The sequence below is a fragment of the Dipodomys ordii genome, unplaced genomic scaffold (assembly GCF_000151885.1).
Source record: "Dipodomys ordii isolate 6190 unplaced genomic scaffold, Dord_2.0 Scaffold35, whole genome shotgun sequence".
In the NCBI taxonomy this organism is placed as follows: Eukaryota; Metazoa; Chordata; class Mammalia; order Rodentia; family Heteromyidae; genus Dipodomys; species Dipodomys ordii.
The window spans coordinates 7,478,825-7,496,807 of NW_012267251.1; the positions used below are offsets into that span (position 1 = coordinate 7,478,825).

At 49.6% G+C, this 17,983-nt stretch overlaps 1 protein-coding gene across 1 annotated transcript in view; it reads left to right on the forward strand.

Moving 5' to 3' along the window:
- Positions 1 to 308: 308 nt before the first annotated feature.
- Positions 309 to 17,983, forward strand: part of Pkp1 (plakophilin 1) — a 43,839-nt gene continuing 26,164 nt past the window's right edge. The window contains exons 1-2 of the mRNA XM_013017399.1: positions 309 to 765; positions 11,769 to 11,875. Of these exons, the coding sequence (XP_012872853.1) occupies positions 564 to 765; positions 11,769 to 11,875 (309 nt within the window). The 5' untranslated portion in view covers positions 309 to 563. The remainder of the gene's footprint in view (positions 766 to 11,768; positions 11,876 to 17,983) is intronic.

The window sequence follows — 17,983 nt, forward strand, 5'->3', positions numbered from 1 at the left end:
TCTGCCACCGCGCCCCCCTCCCCTCCCGCCCCACTCTCAGGGCTGGTACCTGGCTTTGGGGGAGGGGGCTGAGCCAGAACGATCCAGGGGGGGACAGGACCGAGGGGCGGCTCCCGGGGAGACGCTGGAAGAGAGGGAGCAAAAGCCCGAAGGGACAGGCAGCCCTGCCCTCCCCCCTCCTCCTCCCTCTCCTGCCCCTCCTTCCCCTCCCCTCCACCCCCCCAGCACTGGGCCTCCCCGCCGCTGCGGTGCCCTGCAGCTCCGCGTCTGAGCGGCGGCGGCGCGCAGCCCGGCCCGGCCGGCCGAGTGGGTGGTGCAGGGCAGGGGTGGTATATCCTGTCTGACGGAGGGCGGGCCCGGCCAGTGCCTGGAGAGGGACGAGCCGGGGTGGAGGCGCCGGGAGCAGCTGCCGAGCCCTCGACGAGGACCCCTCACTCTATGGCCATAGGGCGCCGCTGAGAGTGGGAAGACGCGCTCCCCGCCGCCGCCGCCGGCTGCACCGACCCTGCTCGCCGCCACCTGCTGCAATCCCGGCCCCCCGCGCGCGCCTGCTCCCCGCCACCATGAACCACGCGCCGCTCAAGACCGCCCTGGCGTACGAATGCTTCCAGGACCAGGACAACTCCACCCTGGCGCTGCCGTCCGATCAGAAGATGAAGACGGGCACGTCGGGCCGGCAGCGCGTGCAGGAGCAAGTGATGATGACCGTCAAGCGCCAGAAGTCCAAGTCTTCCCAGTCATCCACCCTGAGCCACTCCAACCGAGGTACAGGTCCGCGGTCCGCCCGTGCGCCCCGGCCCAGCGCGCCCTGGCCGGGCGCGGGGCACCGGGCGCCGGGCACACGAGGGGGTGCTGGGGCGTCTGCGCCCCCCCCACGGGTATGTCCCAGCCGCTAAGCTCTAGGGCCACAGGGTGGACCCTTGAACTGGGCCGCAGAGCTCACTGCGGGGACACAGCCACGAGCATCTCCAGCCAAGGGCTGACGATCTCCCTTGAGTCGTTCCCAAAGCCCAGAGCCCTGGCCCTTGGACGGCGTTCTTGTCTCTGTCCTGCTCGGGGTACCTGTCCCTCAGTCTGTGTCCTTCCAAAGCCCCAGTGGTGGTCGAGGGTCATGTGCCACCTCCCCACGTCCATCCTTCCGTGCCTTTGGCCATCTCGTGAGCCTTCACCTGTGCCCCAGTGCCCTGGCCAGGCGCTGCCCAGTCCTGGTGGGGTTTGTGCGTGGGGCGGGGCAGTGGGCTCAGGAGAGGTGAGGGGGATCACATGAGTGGACACTCCCGGCCAATTTTGAAGGAGTCTGACACAAGGAAGCCGCATATCTGAGCCGAGTGCCATCCTGTGGCTAGGGTGACCCTGGACCACAGGGTTGGAGGGGGTCAGGGAAGGCCCTCTTTCCCCAAGAGGGAATGTAGAAACCCCTTCTCCCATTGGATTGTCCAGCTTCGGTGGAAAGGCTGTGCTTTGAAGAGCAAGGGGAATGAGTGTGGTGGGGTGGGAGACCTCAGCTGATTCCTCTTTGGCATAGTCCCACAGGTTCCAGGCCTGTCGCCCATACCAGCCTCTGGGAGTGACAAGGGCCTGGACTTGGGGAGGGTGGATGAAAGCTCAGGGCCTCTGGAGTTAGAGTCAGAGGGGGAGGTCCCTGGCAAGGGCATCAAGGTAGAATTTCTCCAACAAATACTTTAATACAAAGGACTCTGTAAAAATCAAACAATTCGAATTAGCAAATCTTCCATTTCCTTCTGTCCTTCCTTCCTCCCTTCCTTCCTTCCCTCCCTCCCTTCCTTCCTCTCTCCCTCCCTCCCTCCCTCGCTTTCTCTCTCTTTCCCTTTCTTCCTTCCTCCCTTCCTTCCCTCCCTCCTTCCTTTCCTTCCTTCCTTCCTTCCTTCCTTCCTTTCTTCCTTTCTTTCTTTCTTTCTTTCTTTCTTTCTTTCTTTCTTTCTTTCTTTCTTTCTTTCTTTCTTTCTTTTCCTTCCTTCCTTCCTTCCTTTCTCTCTCTCTCTTTCTTTCTTTCCTTCCTTCCTCTCTCTCTCTTCCTTTCTTTCCTGTTTACCAAAATACCTATTAGTCCAGCCTAAGCAAAACTTTGTTACTAAGTTAGGCCCCCTACAGACAGTGAAGGGCAGGAGGAGACCAAGAAGATGGACCCCGGGGGCAGCCCCCACCTGCTCACATACGCCCCCCTCTTATGCCCCCACCCCGGCCTCTGTCATCCCGCTGCCTCTGGTCCTGAGAATCATCTGGGTAAAACTGAGGGTGAGAAAATGGCTGGCGGAGGGCTTCCCCGCTCCATACTAAAAGCCACAGCTGCTGCGAGTGCCCTTTGGCCTTGCCTGGGCTCTGGCTCCTCTCCAGTGAGGTTTCTTTTCCCTTGCCTCACCTGCCTTTCCTTTAGTGCCCGCTTTGCTGCTAATAGGCATATACTTTTGAAAGTAGGCTTGGGAAAACACAATGCCCTCTGTACTAGCCATAGCCCCAGGAACGGCTCAGGGCCAGCCGCTCTCTTCCACCTGACACCCACCTGTCCCCTTCCTGCCCTCTCATGCCACCAGCCTCAGCTCCTGACTCACAGCACCAGAAAAATCTCGGTCTTGCTTTGGGCACCCAAACATCTCTTCCTCTCTCCACCAATGGGAATGTTGGGTGGAAGCCCATCTTGTGGAGTGCTTTTTATGGTCTGTCTTGGTGGGGAGCATCCATTCTGAGGTCCACCAGCGGTTTCAGTCAGGTATGGGTTGTCCCTGATGCCAAGCTGTCCAGAAACCGACCCTGTAGGTGTGTCTGCTCTACCCTCAGCCTCTGGGGAGGTTCCCAAAGGGGGCCAGTTTGCCCAGCGGCATCCTAGCTGGAAAAGGCGGTTGGGTCACCCTGAAGCTGGTGTTTCTGGTTTATCTGGCTTTGTTTTTGTCAGATTTCTCTGTCCTCCCCATTAGAAACAGCCAAGCATTCTCTAGTTGTTCCTTGGGAACTCAGTTCCCTCTTTCTCCCGTTGGTTTCCATCCTGCGTTTCCATCCTGGAAGGACAAGGAGGCAGCTAAGAAAGACCCTTGTCCCCTGTGACTCAATTGCTCCCTGAGTCTTCTCTAAGAGTGAAGAGTTTGTTTTTCTGGGGTCTTTAGTCTTCTTAGGGCTCCTGTCCAGAGCCTACCTATTTAGAAGTCCTCATTCTAAGGCCAGGTGCCTGGCAGCTGGGGCACTGCTCCTTGTACTCTATGGGGCACTGCCAGGAATTCATTACCCATGGTCTTGACAGTGGAACTTGCTTTTCTGCAGACTCCTGGCTGGTTTCTTTTCATCTCCTTTATTATTATTTTCTGTGCCAGTCCTGGGGCTTGAGCTCAGGGACTGAACACTGTCCCTGAGCTTTTTTGCTGAAGGCTAGCATTCTACCACTCAAGCTCTACTTCAAGCTTTTGTGTGTATGTGTATGGCCAATTGGAGATAAGAGTCATATGGACTTTCCTCCTCTGGCTGGCTTTGAATCGTGATGCTCAGCTCTCAGTCTCCTGATATGCTAGGATTATGGAAGTGAGCCACTGGTGCTGGGCTTAGGTTCTTTGAGGCATCAGTAAGGGGTGATTGAGTAACTGGGGGCTGAAGAAGGACTCCTTTAGAAGAAATGTGCCACCAAATGCCCCTCACTATTTGTTTTCTCCATAAAACACGGTAGACTAAACACCTCACCCTGGTTACTAAAGACCCCTCTGAAGGCTGCCCTGTACCTGCTACCCATTTGCAGGGTCTCTTTCCTGACTTTCCAGGGCATCCTGAGTGTGTCAGGGTGTCAGATGCTTTTTGTCCCAGATTGTGTAGGAAATAAGAGGAACCATGGGGGTGGGGGTAGCCAACATCAGCAAAGCATCTTCACTAGAGAAGCCTGATCTGCTGAGGTTGGGAGGGGGCGGCCAGGGGTTGATAATGAACGAGCTGCCTGGGAGGCTGCAGGGCTGGTGCACAGCTCATCCAGACAAGAAGGAAACGCATCCACCTTCCCCACTTGTAAACACACCTGGACTCTCTTCCTACAGCTTAGCTATGTTTCACTTGACCCAAACCCGAAGACACACCAGCCACACAGCTAGGCTACATGAAGAGTTTTTTGTTTGTTTGTTTAGCACTTCTTCCAGAGAAATTTAACCCTATTAGCCCTACCAGCACTGTTTGATTTGCTTTGTGAGGTTGGCTTAAACATTTTTTTTTTTTTTGCTGGCACCTGCTCTTGAACTCAGGACTTGGGTACTATCGCTTAGCTTTTTTGCTCAAGACTGACACTCTATCACTTGAGCTACAGCACCACTTCCAGCTTTTCAGTGGTTGATGGAAGATAAAAGTCTTTCAGATTTGTCTGCCTGAGCAGGTTTTGAATGGCAATGCTCAGATCTCAGCCTTCTGAGTAGCTAAGATGACAGGCGTGAGCCATTAGTACCCGGTTCATCTACAGTTTTAATTTTTTTATTTTTTGCCAATCTTGGGACTTGAACTCAGGGCTTGGGCACTGGTCAAAGCTAGCACTCTACCACTTGAGCCACAGCACCACTTCTGGCTTTTCTGTTCATGTGGTACTGAGGAATCAGACCCAAGGCTTCATGCATGCTAGGCAGGCGCTCTACCACTGAGCCACATTCCCAGCCCTATAGTTTTTCATTTCAGCCTCAGGTTGAAGTTCTCCTCCCCACTTCCTCCTTCGCACAAGTATCCTTCCCCCATGTAAAACGCAGAGCCTTCGTTTCCCTCTAGTCAGGGGTCTGGAGTATGGCTGGGGGAGGGGGGGAGGTCCACACTGGCCTCAGAGGGGTCCCTGGCTTGGCCTTTCATGGTCCCTGAGGCTTTTCAGGCTCCTAGAGGGCAGCCCTGTGCCAGCTTCATAATGAGCACTGTAAAGGAGCATGCCCTGGCAGCCCCATTCCCCCTTTGGTGGCTTTTGCTTTGTGTTTGGCCGTGTCTCCGTGTCTCCACATGCATCTCTGGCTGAGCAAGGTTTTACTCATTGGATTCCCCAAAAGGTTGCCCTTTCCTGACCACAGGCTGTGGACAGATTTCACTCTCAGGACCCTGCTGAGATGAGAGATAATAAAAAAAATATTTGTGCTTTAGCTTGTTCCAGTGGAAAAGCATACTCATTAAAGTTCAAATGAACTAATTCTTGTTTGTTTACCATGTAATCTTGGCTCGAAGCTGGGGTTTTAGCCAGAATATCTGTTGGCCTGTTACAACACATGCAAAAATGCCAAGGACTCGGGGTGTCTAGCTGCAAGGGCTGTTCGTTCTCCTGGATCTGGTACTTTGTGAAGCCCATTGGCAGAGTTTAAAAAAATACATAAATTCCTTCCTGCCACACCAAATAGTATGTGCCAACATGACAGTTGCTTCGGGTTTAAAAACCTAAGATGTAGCTGGGAGCTGGTGGCTTACTTCTGTAATCCTCGCTAGTCAGGAAGCTGAGATCTGAGGATCATGGTTCAAAGCCAGCCTGGGAAGAAAAATCTGTGAGATTTATCACAATAAACCACTCAGAAAAAGCCAGAGGTGGTACCATAGCCCAAGTGGTAGCATGCTAGCTTTAAGCAAAAAAAAGCTCAGGGATAGTGCCCAAGCCCTGAGTTCAAGCCCTGGAACCAGCACACACACACACACACACGCGCGCGCGCACGTGCACACACACACACACACACGAAATCCTGATATGTGCTTCTGTGATGTAATGTAGCTTCTAGAAGGTATATGAATTTTTGAACCCCCCCAAAATGAAAGGATATTTAGCCATCCTCACTTGTGCCAGCTTCATAGTGAGCACTGTAAAGGCATGTACCATACCCACACCCACACATGTACACACACACACATTCACACACACACACAGATATACAACATGTATGCACATGCATGCATGCACGTGTACACATTTACATAGTAATGCATGTTCACATGTACCTAGACACCTGTGGACATATACACCCATGTCTATATACTCTCACCTACATATACCTGTGCTCAATACACATGCACATGTACATCTGTGTACATGCACATGCATCCCACACGTGTACCACACTTTTGCCACACACATCTACACAGATATGCATGTGTGCACACGAACACACACTGCGCCACGTCACTTGTGCTGCGCCAGTGGCCCGGGCTGGCCTCTACTGCTGACGGCTCTGCGTTCTTGGGCGAGTCCTCACCTCTCTCTGGGTGTCTAGAGCTGTCAGAAGTTGGTTAGAGCATGCAAAAGGGCTTTGTGAGGGCAACACTATTTGGAAATAGGTTTTATAACTCCTTCTCTCATTGAACTTTACCCAAATCATCTGCCCGAATCTCCTGAAAAGAGATTTCTCCCCTCAAGGCATACCACTCAGCAAATCTCTCTTAAACATCTTCACATGCAGAAATAAACTTCTAATCCACTAGTCTCAAACGTGGCTACACTAGGATCACCTGGGAATGGCTTTTATTTTATCTTGTTTTGGGGTGGTCTTGGGGTTTGAACTTGGGGGTTTCACCCATGCTCAGCTGGCACTCTACTTCTTGAACCTCACCTCTAGACCTGTCTTTTTGATCATTTTAGAGATGGGGTCTATCTGACTTTTCTGCTTGGTCTAACTTGGAACCACAATCCTCCAGATCTCAGCATCCCTGGATAGCTAAGATACAGGTGTAAACCATCCACATTTGGCTCACCTAGGATTTTTTTATGCAAATGTCTAGGCTCAGTTCTCAGAGATTCTCAGTATGGAGAATGTCATGGGCAGTGGGACTTTAAAACTCCAGACAATTCTGCTGTGCAGTAAAGTACAGAACCCTGCTCCTAGTCTCCATCCCTATTCCATCTCCACTCCCAGCCCCAGCATGGGTACCACTACTATGCACACATCACTCCCTGCCTCCCCGTCACACACACAGGCAGCACAGACACACAGGATGCCTACAGTAGAAGTTGCCGGTGACAGGTTTTTACTCTCAGCCCATACCAGGTGCCTAGGTGCCATTTCTGCCTTCCTCCATGGTAGCTCACTGTGCTCTGTCCCTGTGCCAAGCCTGTCTCCACAGGAAGCTCCCAGGCTCGGCTCTCTCGAGGGCTTAGCCAGGCTCCAGTGGCTCATGCCTGTAATCCTAGCTGCTCAGGAGGATGAGAGCTGAGGATGGAGAGTCAAAGCTAGCCAAGGCAGGAAAGTCTGTGAGAGTCCAATTAATCACCAAATATCCAGACGTGGAGCTGTGATTCAAGTGGCAGAGAGCTAGCCTTGAGCAAAGAAAAACCCTCAGGGGAGGGAAGGGGTGATATTATCCAAAAGAAACTGTACTCATTACCTGACTTCTGTAACTGTGACCCTTTGTACATCACCTTTCTAATAACATTGTAAAAAATAAAATTTTAAACACGATATTGAAGGAACTGCAGGCTTGAATAGGGAGATCCGGGCTGTGCTTTCTGGAAGGAAGATTTGCAGATACACACCAGAGAGAGAGAGAGAGAGAGAGAGAGAGAGAGAGAGAGAGAGAGAAACAGACAGACAGACAGAGAGAAAGGGAGAGAGAGAGAGAGGTGTAGATACCATGCTTCAGGAGCACATGAGCCAGCCAGAAGTGTATCAGTCGAAGCCAGTGCTGACATGATTATACTGGAGGGTTTGGAGTGCTAGTAGCCAGGTCGAGTCATCTTTAGGAGCTGATTTGTGTGCAAGGTTTTGAATGCTGGGAGAGGGATTGGCTGAGAAGAAGAGAAAGAATGCTTGGGGTGCAGTGGGTGTGGCCTGTTTGAATGCTGTTGGGGGGGGGGAGAGGGTGAGTCAGACAGGCCGTGGTTTGCAAATTCCTGGCCACCTAACCGAGAAGCTGCTTCCATTTTTAAAGGTTTCATAGGTAAGAAAGGTTGAGTAGCCCCTATCACACAAGGCACAGAAGGTAAGTTGGACGCAGGCACAGTGAATGAATGATCTTCCTAGTGGTAGATTCCCTGACATGAATTCACGTGGACATAGATAAGATGAGACCAACTGTATGGACAGAGCAGCTCATAAAGCTTACAGTAATGTAGTAGTAACAAGGAAGAAGTAATAGGAGATCAGAGAGGTTTGCACTTGGGTCTTGGGGTTCACAGGTGACATAGCCTGAGCAGAAGCCCCCTGATGATACAGTCAGGCCGGCCAGCCTCACTGAGAAGCCACCCTCTTTTTGCCAGTGGGATATTAGAGAGAGCAAGAGGAATGCAGGAGCTTGACTGGAAGGATGGGGTGAAGTAAGGGCTAGGATTACCTTCTGCCCCTGACCTGGAAGGAAAATCCTCAAGGATGTGGCCGTGGGTGTCTGGAATTGCACAGCTCCTCTCCTGTCCTCGTTCTCACAGTGATCAGAGGCTTCTGTGGGTACAGGAAGGCCTGGTCCCACAGAATGCATGGACCTGGCCCATTTGGCATTCAATAGAGGTATTGAGCCTCTAGGCACCAGAGTACCTTCTGGTTGTTGAACTCAAGACTTAGAGCACATTGCTAGCCAGACACCGATGGCGCACTCCTGTAATCCTAGTACTCAGGAGGCTGAGATGTGAGGATCTCTATTCAAAGCCAGCCTGGGCAGCAAAGTCTGTGAGACTAACTCATTTCTAATCAGTAAAAATCCAGAAGTGGAGCCTTAGCACAAGTGGTAGAACTCCCACCTTGAGTCAAAAACTATGCAAGAGCACGAGGCCCTGAGTTGAAACTCCCATGTACCACTGCACAGGTGTACACATGCACATGTGTGCATGTGCATGCATGCATGCAGGTGTATACACACACACACACACACACACACATCAAAGGGTGAGGAGAGGGGAAAATGGCTTCTGTGCGGGAACAGTGATCTCACGGAGCTCACCTGCCTCCTATCCTTCTGGTTATCTGGCACACTGCTATGTGTGTCTCCAGATCTGAGATATCTCTGGACTCTCTATTTTGCCACCTTCTGCTCCAAGCGCAGACACTTTCTGCAAGAGAAGCAGTGCTAGCTGGTGAGATGGCAGCTTCGCTGTCACAGGAGTCAAGCAACCCCCTTTCATTGCAGGCAGGTCCTAGAGGACCTGGAAGGTTCCAACCAAGTGAGAGTTACAGCCCAACGCTGTCATCACCAGTCACTGCTGGGACATGGGGACTGGCATTGGGGATTCTATGGCTTCTAATGCACATGTGTCTGTACGTCCAGCCCTGCCCCTGTGGCAGCCCCTCCCTACCCATGGAGAAGAGAGTAAGAGGGCAGCTGGGCAGTGCAGGGCGTGGGGGGAGAGACGTGTCATGTTGATAGATTTCCTCTCACGAGGGGTGGAGGTTCAGTGGGATTCTCCGGGTGCCTCTCGAAGCAGGAGGCCTCCCTGGGGCTCTGTAGAACTCTTTTGTCTGTCACCACCCCAGATTTTCCATCTGGAAGCAGCTGGCTCACCCACACATGCCCTTTGGTGAGAATTGCCCGCTCACGAGAGGAGAGCCAAGCGGACTCTGGCCTGCCAAGCCTCAGAAGGGATGACGCGCGGGCTGGCCATTGGAGAAGCTGGCAAGACCTGGCTGTCGGCTCCCTGGAGTCCTGACTGTCGTGTATGCACCTGGCGATAGCCCCTTCCCTGGTGACGCAGCCCACGAAATGTTTCTAGTTGTCCATTTACAAAGCAGATTTTCTAGAGAAGGGTGTGTGGGTCTTGAGAGGAATCCCCAGGGGCTGGAAGCAAGTCAGAGGCTCAGTGGGCATAGCAGAGTCCCAGGACATGGCTTCTAAAAGACAGCCCCGGGCTCTGGCCTGGAGGTCAGACAGGCTCTCTGGGATGGGAAGGCCTCCAAGAGGACCCAAGGCCAACAACAAAGGAAGCAGTGTTAGCCTTAGAGTGCACCCTCCCTCCCTCAACTCTAGATCAGAAGTCGGGCTCTGCTGGGTGTCACTATAATCACACAACATTGGAATGATGGGACCGCATGGAGTTTTAAGGGTGCAGAGAAGCCAGCCCCTTCTTTTAAATAGAAGAGGAAGCTGAGGCCCAGAGAACATGCGACCTGCCCAAGTGCCGGACAAGGACTCATTTCAATACCTCTAAACACCAAGGGCAAGTTGTGACCACCATAGCCCAATAACCAGGTGGTCCTCCAAGATGGAGATTGGGAGCTGGGTCATCCAGCACTGGACAGAAGAGGTGGACCAAGCCAGGAGGCTGGCTTCATGCCAAAGCCAACCTTCTGCTGTTGCCACTACTCCAGCTCAGATCATCTAATCCCTGGGGAAAGGTTTGAAGTCTGGATGGGTGAAACACAAGGGGAGGGGCTAATGAAGCAGAGGGCAACAGCTGCCCAGCCCTCTTCCTAGACAGGATTTCAGATAGCGAAGTCTTCGCATGGCTTTAGACGAAAGACATGCACATAGCTCCTGCTGTTCCTTTCCACTGTGCCCACGGTGTGGACCACCCTTGCTGTAGACATCCAAGCTACAGAGCAATGGCTTGTCCTTCACCGAGTTCTCAGTATCACCAAGGGAAGGAGACACCAAGTGGCAAGTTCAGAGAGGGTAGGCTTGCAGGCTGGTGGCTTGTGCTCCTATTAGCTACTCAGGAGGTTGAGATCTGAGAATCACAGTTCAAAAAAGTCCACGAGAGTCTTGTCTCCAAATAACTAGCAAAAATCTGGAAGTGGAGGTGTGGCTCGAATGGTAGAACTGGTAGAATGCCATACTCGAGCATAAAAGCTAAGGGACAGAGCCGAGGGCCTGAGTTCAAGCCATAGAATTGGAGTGAGGAGAGAGGGTGGATGAGGGAATGTATGTAGAGGGGAGGCCATAAGGAAGTCTTTGAGAGGGCTGGTCAGAAAGGGCTTCCTGGAGGAGGTGGGGGTCTTCATCTTGGCTTGGGAAGATGCATGGGATTTGATGGTTGTGGCCAAGAAGGAAAAGCAGATTTGGCGAGAGGAATGGTGTGAGCAAAGTCATGAGCCTGTCCCTACTGGTCATGTGTCAAGGACTTGATACAGCTGGGAACAGATCAGCCTGGATGGAGTTGGGGCTGTGTCTTAGGGTCCCTGGCCATCCAGTGGAAGGGAGAGGAGGGGTACAAGCCCCACTGGGAACCCAGAATTCAGTTGTGCTTTCTTTAATTCAAAGCCACTTTGCTGCTAATAACCCTAATGACACTCTGTCCTCCTTCGGAGCCTGTCATTTGTGGGTCTCCAAGCACTGGGAAAACATTAATTAATCCTCAGCAAGCCTTTGAGGTTGATCACTCCCCCTTCACCAGCTGGAGGACCTTGGAGGTGAAGGAAGGGGTGGAGGAGTACCTGGTCACCTGGGGAGGCTGGGTGTAGTTTTGAGTCCAGAGTTCTGGCAGAATCCGACTCTAATCAGCCTGTGGTGCATTGAGACTCTAACATTGGAGCTGTGGACCCGGAATGTCGAGATCCGTCTTGCCTTCCCCGAGTGGGAAGCTGATCTTCATCGAACATGGAGTTGTAATTCCCTGGGCTGGAACTGCGATGCTACAAGGATCCCCAGGCCAACTCCTAACTTGTAGGTGCCAACTTAACCCAAGCAGCAGAGGGGGACCTATAGGCTTCCAGGAAGGGGTCAGCTGAAGGTCTCAGAACCATCCCTTGGCCATGGCTGTGGAGGATGTGGAGAAAGATGGAGATGGCCAGCAGATGGCCTGTCCTCCACCCTCATCTTCCAGGAGCTCTTGTTGGGCTTCTCCGTGGAGATGATGTGAGGTATACCCTCAGGAGGAGGGTAGCTGAAGACCATGCTTGATCTCTTTACCTTGCCTTCAGGTTCTATGTATGATGGCTTGGCTGACAATTACAACAACTATGGGACCACCAGCAGGAGCAGCTACTACTCCAAGTTCCAAGCAGGAAATGGTTCATGGGGATATCCGGTAAGTGACCATTTCCATTTACAAAAGACCTGGAATTTGGGTGGGTTTGGTCTGGGAGTCATGGTAGAGAACCATAATTGTAGGCAGGTAGTTAGGTAGGTAGATAGATAGATAGGTAGGTAGATAGATAGATAGATGATAGATAGGTAGGTAGATAGATAGATCAATAGATAGATAGATAGATAGATAGATAGATAGATCTTGCTTGGTTGAATCAGGATGAGCAGCTCTGATGTGATCTGTCTAGCTATTTTCTCATAGGAGGCTCTGTACACAGCCTTCCTTTCTTTTTTGGCTAATTGACTATTTCTGAATGTCTCAAGCAAGAGTGTTTTAGAAAAAGCATAAGAAAAGATCATTTTCTAAAGGTCTATTGGTTTGGTTTGCTCATGAGTTTGAAATTTGATTTCAAGTGGCCCAGTTCAGATGTTTTTAGGAAAATTCTGAAGGGCATTTCCTTCTCCGTGTGCTCTGGTATCCAGGAGGGACTGCAGGGGGGTCTCCCGTGGCCAGGAGATCGGGCTCCCTGCAGTGACTCTTGTGTTGGAATGGAGTACTAGTTTGGTTTGCAGGTCAAACATACTTAGGTTCACCTGAGTTGGGTTTTGCTACTCACTGATCATATAACTCTAGGCAAGTTACTTCAACCTCTGGGCCTCTAGCTCCTCCTAGGTAAATCAGATATAACAAAGCCTGTTTTAGCTTAATGTCAGGATTAAATGAACTAATGTGCATTTGAAAAAAACAGATTACAATAATTTTGGGGATTTTTACAAATGAATTTGGGTAGAGATTATTCTAAATCCTTTAATCCTGGCTCTGGCTCTGTCTTACTCTATGATCTCAGCTCTCTCCACCCATCTGTCCATTTACTGAGCAGATATTTACTGAGCTCAGCTCTGTACCAACCCCTGTGACAGGTGCTCTAGATACAATTATAGGAACCAATAGATTTTCTTCTTACTAAAAAAAAAAATCAGGGGTATTGGGCTATGTGGCACCCAGCGATTTTCCCAGATCCCAAGTTCTATTATTTTCATTTATTTTTTGCTAATTTCAACATAAACCTACATTGTTCCTAAGAGTTCTTTTCTGAGGCCCTCAGGATATTGTGTAAATGGACGCTGAAGCTCTGCTCTCTTGAGAATCCAGCCAGACTGAGCACAGCTATTGCTCCTGGTTGATGAGGCCTTTGGGGTCCTGGGTACAGGAAAGGGGCCAGTATGTAAATTTGGTGTTCTTTGGTCCTTGGCTTGAGTCTTTCTTTCCTCAGATCTTGTTGGGAGTAATTTTGGAGGAGTGTCTGTCTAGTGTGGTTGCAGGCTGGAGACTAAAGGGGAAAAAATAAACTAGGTTTGCACAAATTTACTTCCTCCTTCTCCCCCTAATTTTTTGTTTCAACTGACACACTCCATGCAGCACAGATACAGCTGATTAACTCCCAATAAGCTTCCAGGGCAAGCACGGATGTGAAAGGGCTTTGAAGTCAAGGGTGATAGGCCAGGAAGACTCAGAAAACATCTTAGTCATTTAAGGCAAAGGGATTTGGTAAAAGCTAAGGAAGGCAGGCCACTGGACTAGCAGTCTGAGTGACTAACTATGCTGACAATGCAGGAGTTAGGAGCGCTGAAAAGATTCTATCCTGGTCTACTACTTATTGCCTCTGTAACTTTAGATAAAACTTGTAACCATTCTGGGCATCTGTTCTTTGTTTTCGGGGTTTGTTTTTTTTTTGTCATCTATGAAATAGGAGTGATGATACTTGTGTGTTTATTCCACTCCTGGGGTGATATCAGTAACTGAATGTTACCAAATGGATTATATTACCATGGCATTTGGGAGGAGGTGTTTAAAAATCATAGACTTCACCTGGCTTGTGTTGAATGGGTTGCTTCTGTTTAATTAACTCCATCTCAGTTGTTTCTCTAGTCTTTAATACTCCCAAAGAGTCCCCACCCCTTCTGTGCCCATTTTCTGACAACCAGTGAAAATCCCTTTCCTTCCCAGCACCCTAAGGCCCAACCCTCCTCTCTCCTTTGCGGGCAGGACTGCAGACATGACTCATGACAGGGTAGCTGCTGAGGCACATTCCGTCTCCTCTCAGTTCAGGAGAGGCGATGGGAACAGGGAAGAGTTGAGCACACACGAGGATTTGGCAGTGGGAGGAGGTCTGAGGAGGGAGGAAGTAGATTAATTGAATATTGGAGCCAGACATATAATCAGCCAAACACTGGGCAAAAACCAAACAGAGTCCAGATGGAGGGAGAAGAAGAGCAGGAGAAATGGTAATAGAGATCTCAGGGGTAAGATAATCCAGTGCCTGTGGGATTTTCCCATGGATGGTTCAACTGCCATGGAATGTTGTACTTCCCACCCTCTGATGAAACCAATATGGCGGTGGAAGGCAGGGAGCGTGGGGAGGAGGGTGTGGTTCGTCGGCACAAGCGTCGTCAGCAGGTTTGCAGGAGCTTCTGAGAGCTGATGAAGGACTATTTCCTGAAGATACTTTATATTCACTCAGTCAGCCAACTGGTATTAAGCAATTTTTCTGGAGCATGGCAGTGAACAAGGCGCGCTGCAGATGTTGTGGAAAAGACTCTGACTTTGCCCTCCATGAACTTCTATTCAAACTGAGAGAAGCCCAGGTCAATAGACAATAGAGCACAGATGGTAACTGCTGTACTGGTAGTTTCTGTCCTACACCAACACTGTCCCTGCTCAAAATGTTTCTAGAACCTATAAAAATGTTAAGATAAAACTATCTTTAGTGTGTTTTAGGAGCTGTGTAAGAACCGGTCTTGTGTGTGTATGTGTGTGTGTGTGTGTGTGTGTGTGTGTGTGTGTGTGTGCCAGTCCTGGGGCTTGAACTCAGCTGTCCCTCAGGATTTTTGCTCAAGGCTAGGGCTCTGCCACTTGAGCCACAGCTCCACTTCCAGCTTTTTGGGGTGATTGATTTAAGATAAGAGTCTCACAAACTTTCCTGCCATGGTTGGCTTCCAACTACGCTCCTCAGATCTCAGCCTCCTGGGTAGCTAGGATTATAAGCATGAGCTACCAGTCGCACTTCTTTATTGCCATGTCCTGTATATATGACCTACTGTGAATACCTTACTGCTCAGATGTGGGCTTCAATTCCAAATATCAAATCATCCCCAAATAACCAAGCTTTGTCACCAGTAAGTATATCTTTTATTTAAACACAGAAAGGATCTGCAGGCAATTCTAAAATTACCTACAGAATCTAAATTTTTCAAACAACATTTTAAAAATAGTAGTGTTATCTTCTGTTTTTATCTTAATTCAATGTCAAGAGCCCTTTAATTAAAAAAAAAGCTTTTGTTAGCTTATATTATACGTTTAGAAAATCAAATATAAAGTCTTGTAATGAAATAAAGCTTGCAAGTTAGTTGGGCATATGAAAAGTACCCAGGGACTTAATGAAAAGATCGATCCGAAAAAGACCAGAGAATCCCATTCTCTGATGTCTACTGGCCTCTTCAGCCTCTTCGTCCTTCAGAGGAAGTCAGTGTTGCAGCCTCAGAGTCCTGCAGACCTCAGGGAGAGAAGGGAGCCAATGAGATGAGACAAAGGGTAAGAGAAGGCCCGCCCCCACGGCCTGACTGGACAGACTTATAGACGAATATATTAGAATCCTAGTGGGTTTACATTTTACACTTGAGGCAACTCTAGCCCAGAGAGTATAAGCCATTTCTAGAAGTACCTACCACTAGTTAATGGCCTAGCCACCTAAATCCTTGACTTACTAATTCCTAACCTGGTGTTACCCAGATAGATCTACTTATGTGATGGCATTTTATAGGTTTCCAAGTCCATGTTTTAACAGTACAACTGTGTTCTAAGAACTTGTAAGAAACCCAGAAGTTCAAATCCTTTCATTCCTTCCCTCTCTTTCCCTACCCACTCTGAAGCTCCAATCAAGCTCTAATGGGAAAAACATGGGAGATGACATGAGCTGGGATCTCGTGGCTATAGTACTTAATAGGGGGAGGGGTCCAAGACAAAATACAACAAAATAGAATATTTTGAATATAATTATGGTGGAAATTTATTTGTTGCTTATCTGAAATTAAAATACAACTATATATCCTATGTTTTTATTTGCTAAGTCTGGCCATCCAAGGTCATTGATATAATTAAAACCAATCTCCTATAAGCACTTCTCACCTAGGTTAGGGACCCAAGCAGAATTACTATATGCTGCAACCATTTTTAGGGAGAAATTAAAACCTTTTGGTCCCTCTTAGTTGTCTTTGTAATGGGTCACATGAATACCTTTTAGCCCTACTATTCCAAAGCTGAAAATTGGATTTTATCACTGGGACTGTCCCAGGTTTGGTTGAGGAAAGGAGGGTAAGTTTGATTTCCAGAGAGTGCATCTGGATTAGGATAGAAGTCCCCTTTTCTATGAACTCCAGTGCTAAAGCTTTTCCTACTTTCAAAGCAAGAAGCATATCTTGGGCACTGAGTTCTTCTGGGAGCCACATCAACAAAATGTTCTAAGCTTGTGGATTGGACTAGACTAGCTTCTCTAAGATCTTGTCCATAGAGAACAGAAGTCCTATGGGCATCATCAAACTGAAGATCTAGAACAAGACATACCATGGTAGCTGCCATATTGAATCACTCAGCCGTGCTTAGAGAAATCTAGCTTGGCGCTCCTGAGAGTGAGATTAATCGCCCAGAAATAGTAAGGGAGAGCCTTTGTCCTGGATTTTTCTCTCAACCCCTGGTCAAATTGATTTTGACATTATTTAACAATCCCATTATGACAATAAGCTAGAACCTCCTCACCTTGAAGAAACTGGGCCTGCCCACCCTAGACCCAAAGCAATCTCTATAAACATCTGCTATAGATGAGGACTGGTTGCATCATGCTTCAGCAGGGGACAGCAAGTCCAAGCACAGTACTCTCCAGGTTGGCAAAGTTAGCCTCAATGAGAGTTACTCTGTTGATGCACAGTCTACAAGGTTCTCATAAGGGAAGAAGAGCCTTGGGCCAAGCCCTCAAGAGGGTCTGTCATAGAGAAACATGGCAGGACCTTTGCCCACAGCTAATGGAGGCTGTGCCCAGAGACCGACTGATAGGGAAGTATGAGCCCTGGGTTGTGGCCAGGAATTTTAGATCTGAATCCCAACTTGGCTCTCCCCTTTAACTAATTATGTTCTTAATCTGGCTTTGCCATCTCTGGAATGGGACTCAAAGGGCAATTGAGATAACCTCAAAGTGTAATGCTTGTGCCATGTCACCTCAGCGTCAGAACCTGGAGTGGCATTTATTGCTCTACACAATGGTTTTCTCAATAATTGGACAAAGCAGTTAGGCCAGATCTTAGCCAAGACGCGTTTCTGATTCCCTGTGGCTGGATAGCTGGCTGAGAGTAGCTACAGGCCCTGAAGCCAGACCTTGATGGCCTCTCTCAGGTCAGAGGCAGTGTCAGCTGCTCTGGCCCAGATCCTTCTTTCAAGACTTCCAGGTGGATGAAGCCTTCCACACTTCCTCCCTGCTTTCATCTGAACATCTCCTGGCACCAGGAAACCAGCAGTTAATTAACCCTTGCAACAGGAAAGAGACATGGTAGGACTTCATTTACTTTAGCTTTATAGAGGATAAAACTGAGGCACAGCATGTAGCTCTACTGAGTAAGCAGCTTCAGTTGGAAGTCACAGTTTACCTCAACCCTGCCACCCACTTCTCAGCCCCGAGTGCCAGTCTCCATGTGTACAAGACGGGTCCTTCGGCACTATCTCCTGGCCTCTGTCTTTTCTTGAAAAGTCCAGGTGAGGATAGAAAGAGAGTAGACCACAGGCTCTCCCTCCCAAACAGACGTAATCCTCCTGCTCTCTGAGAGAGCGATTGATGTGTTTGCCAACGCAGTGTCCCAGGTGCCAGCTGGTGACTCACTCCCACCCAGCCCTGGGAGATAGGAGGGTCCCACAAGGGCCCCAGGCTTTCACCCAACAAGAAGAGGCAATGATCCTACTTGCCAGGGGACAGAGTGTGCCTCAGAGAGAGGATGGAGGCAAAGTAAGTGCGAGCTGATGGGCAGCTTCCAGGGGCACCCCTCCCTTCAGAAGTTACCAGCCGAG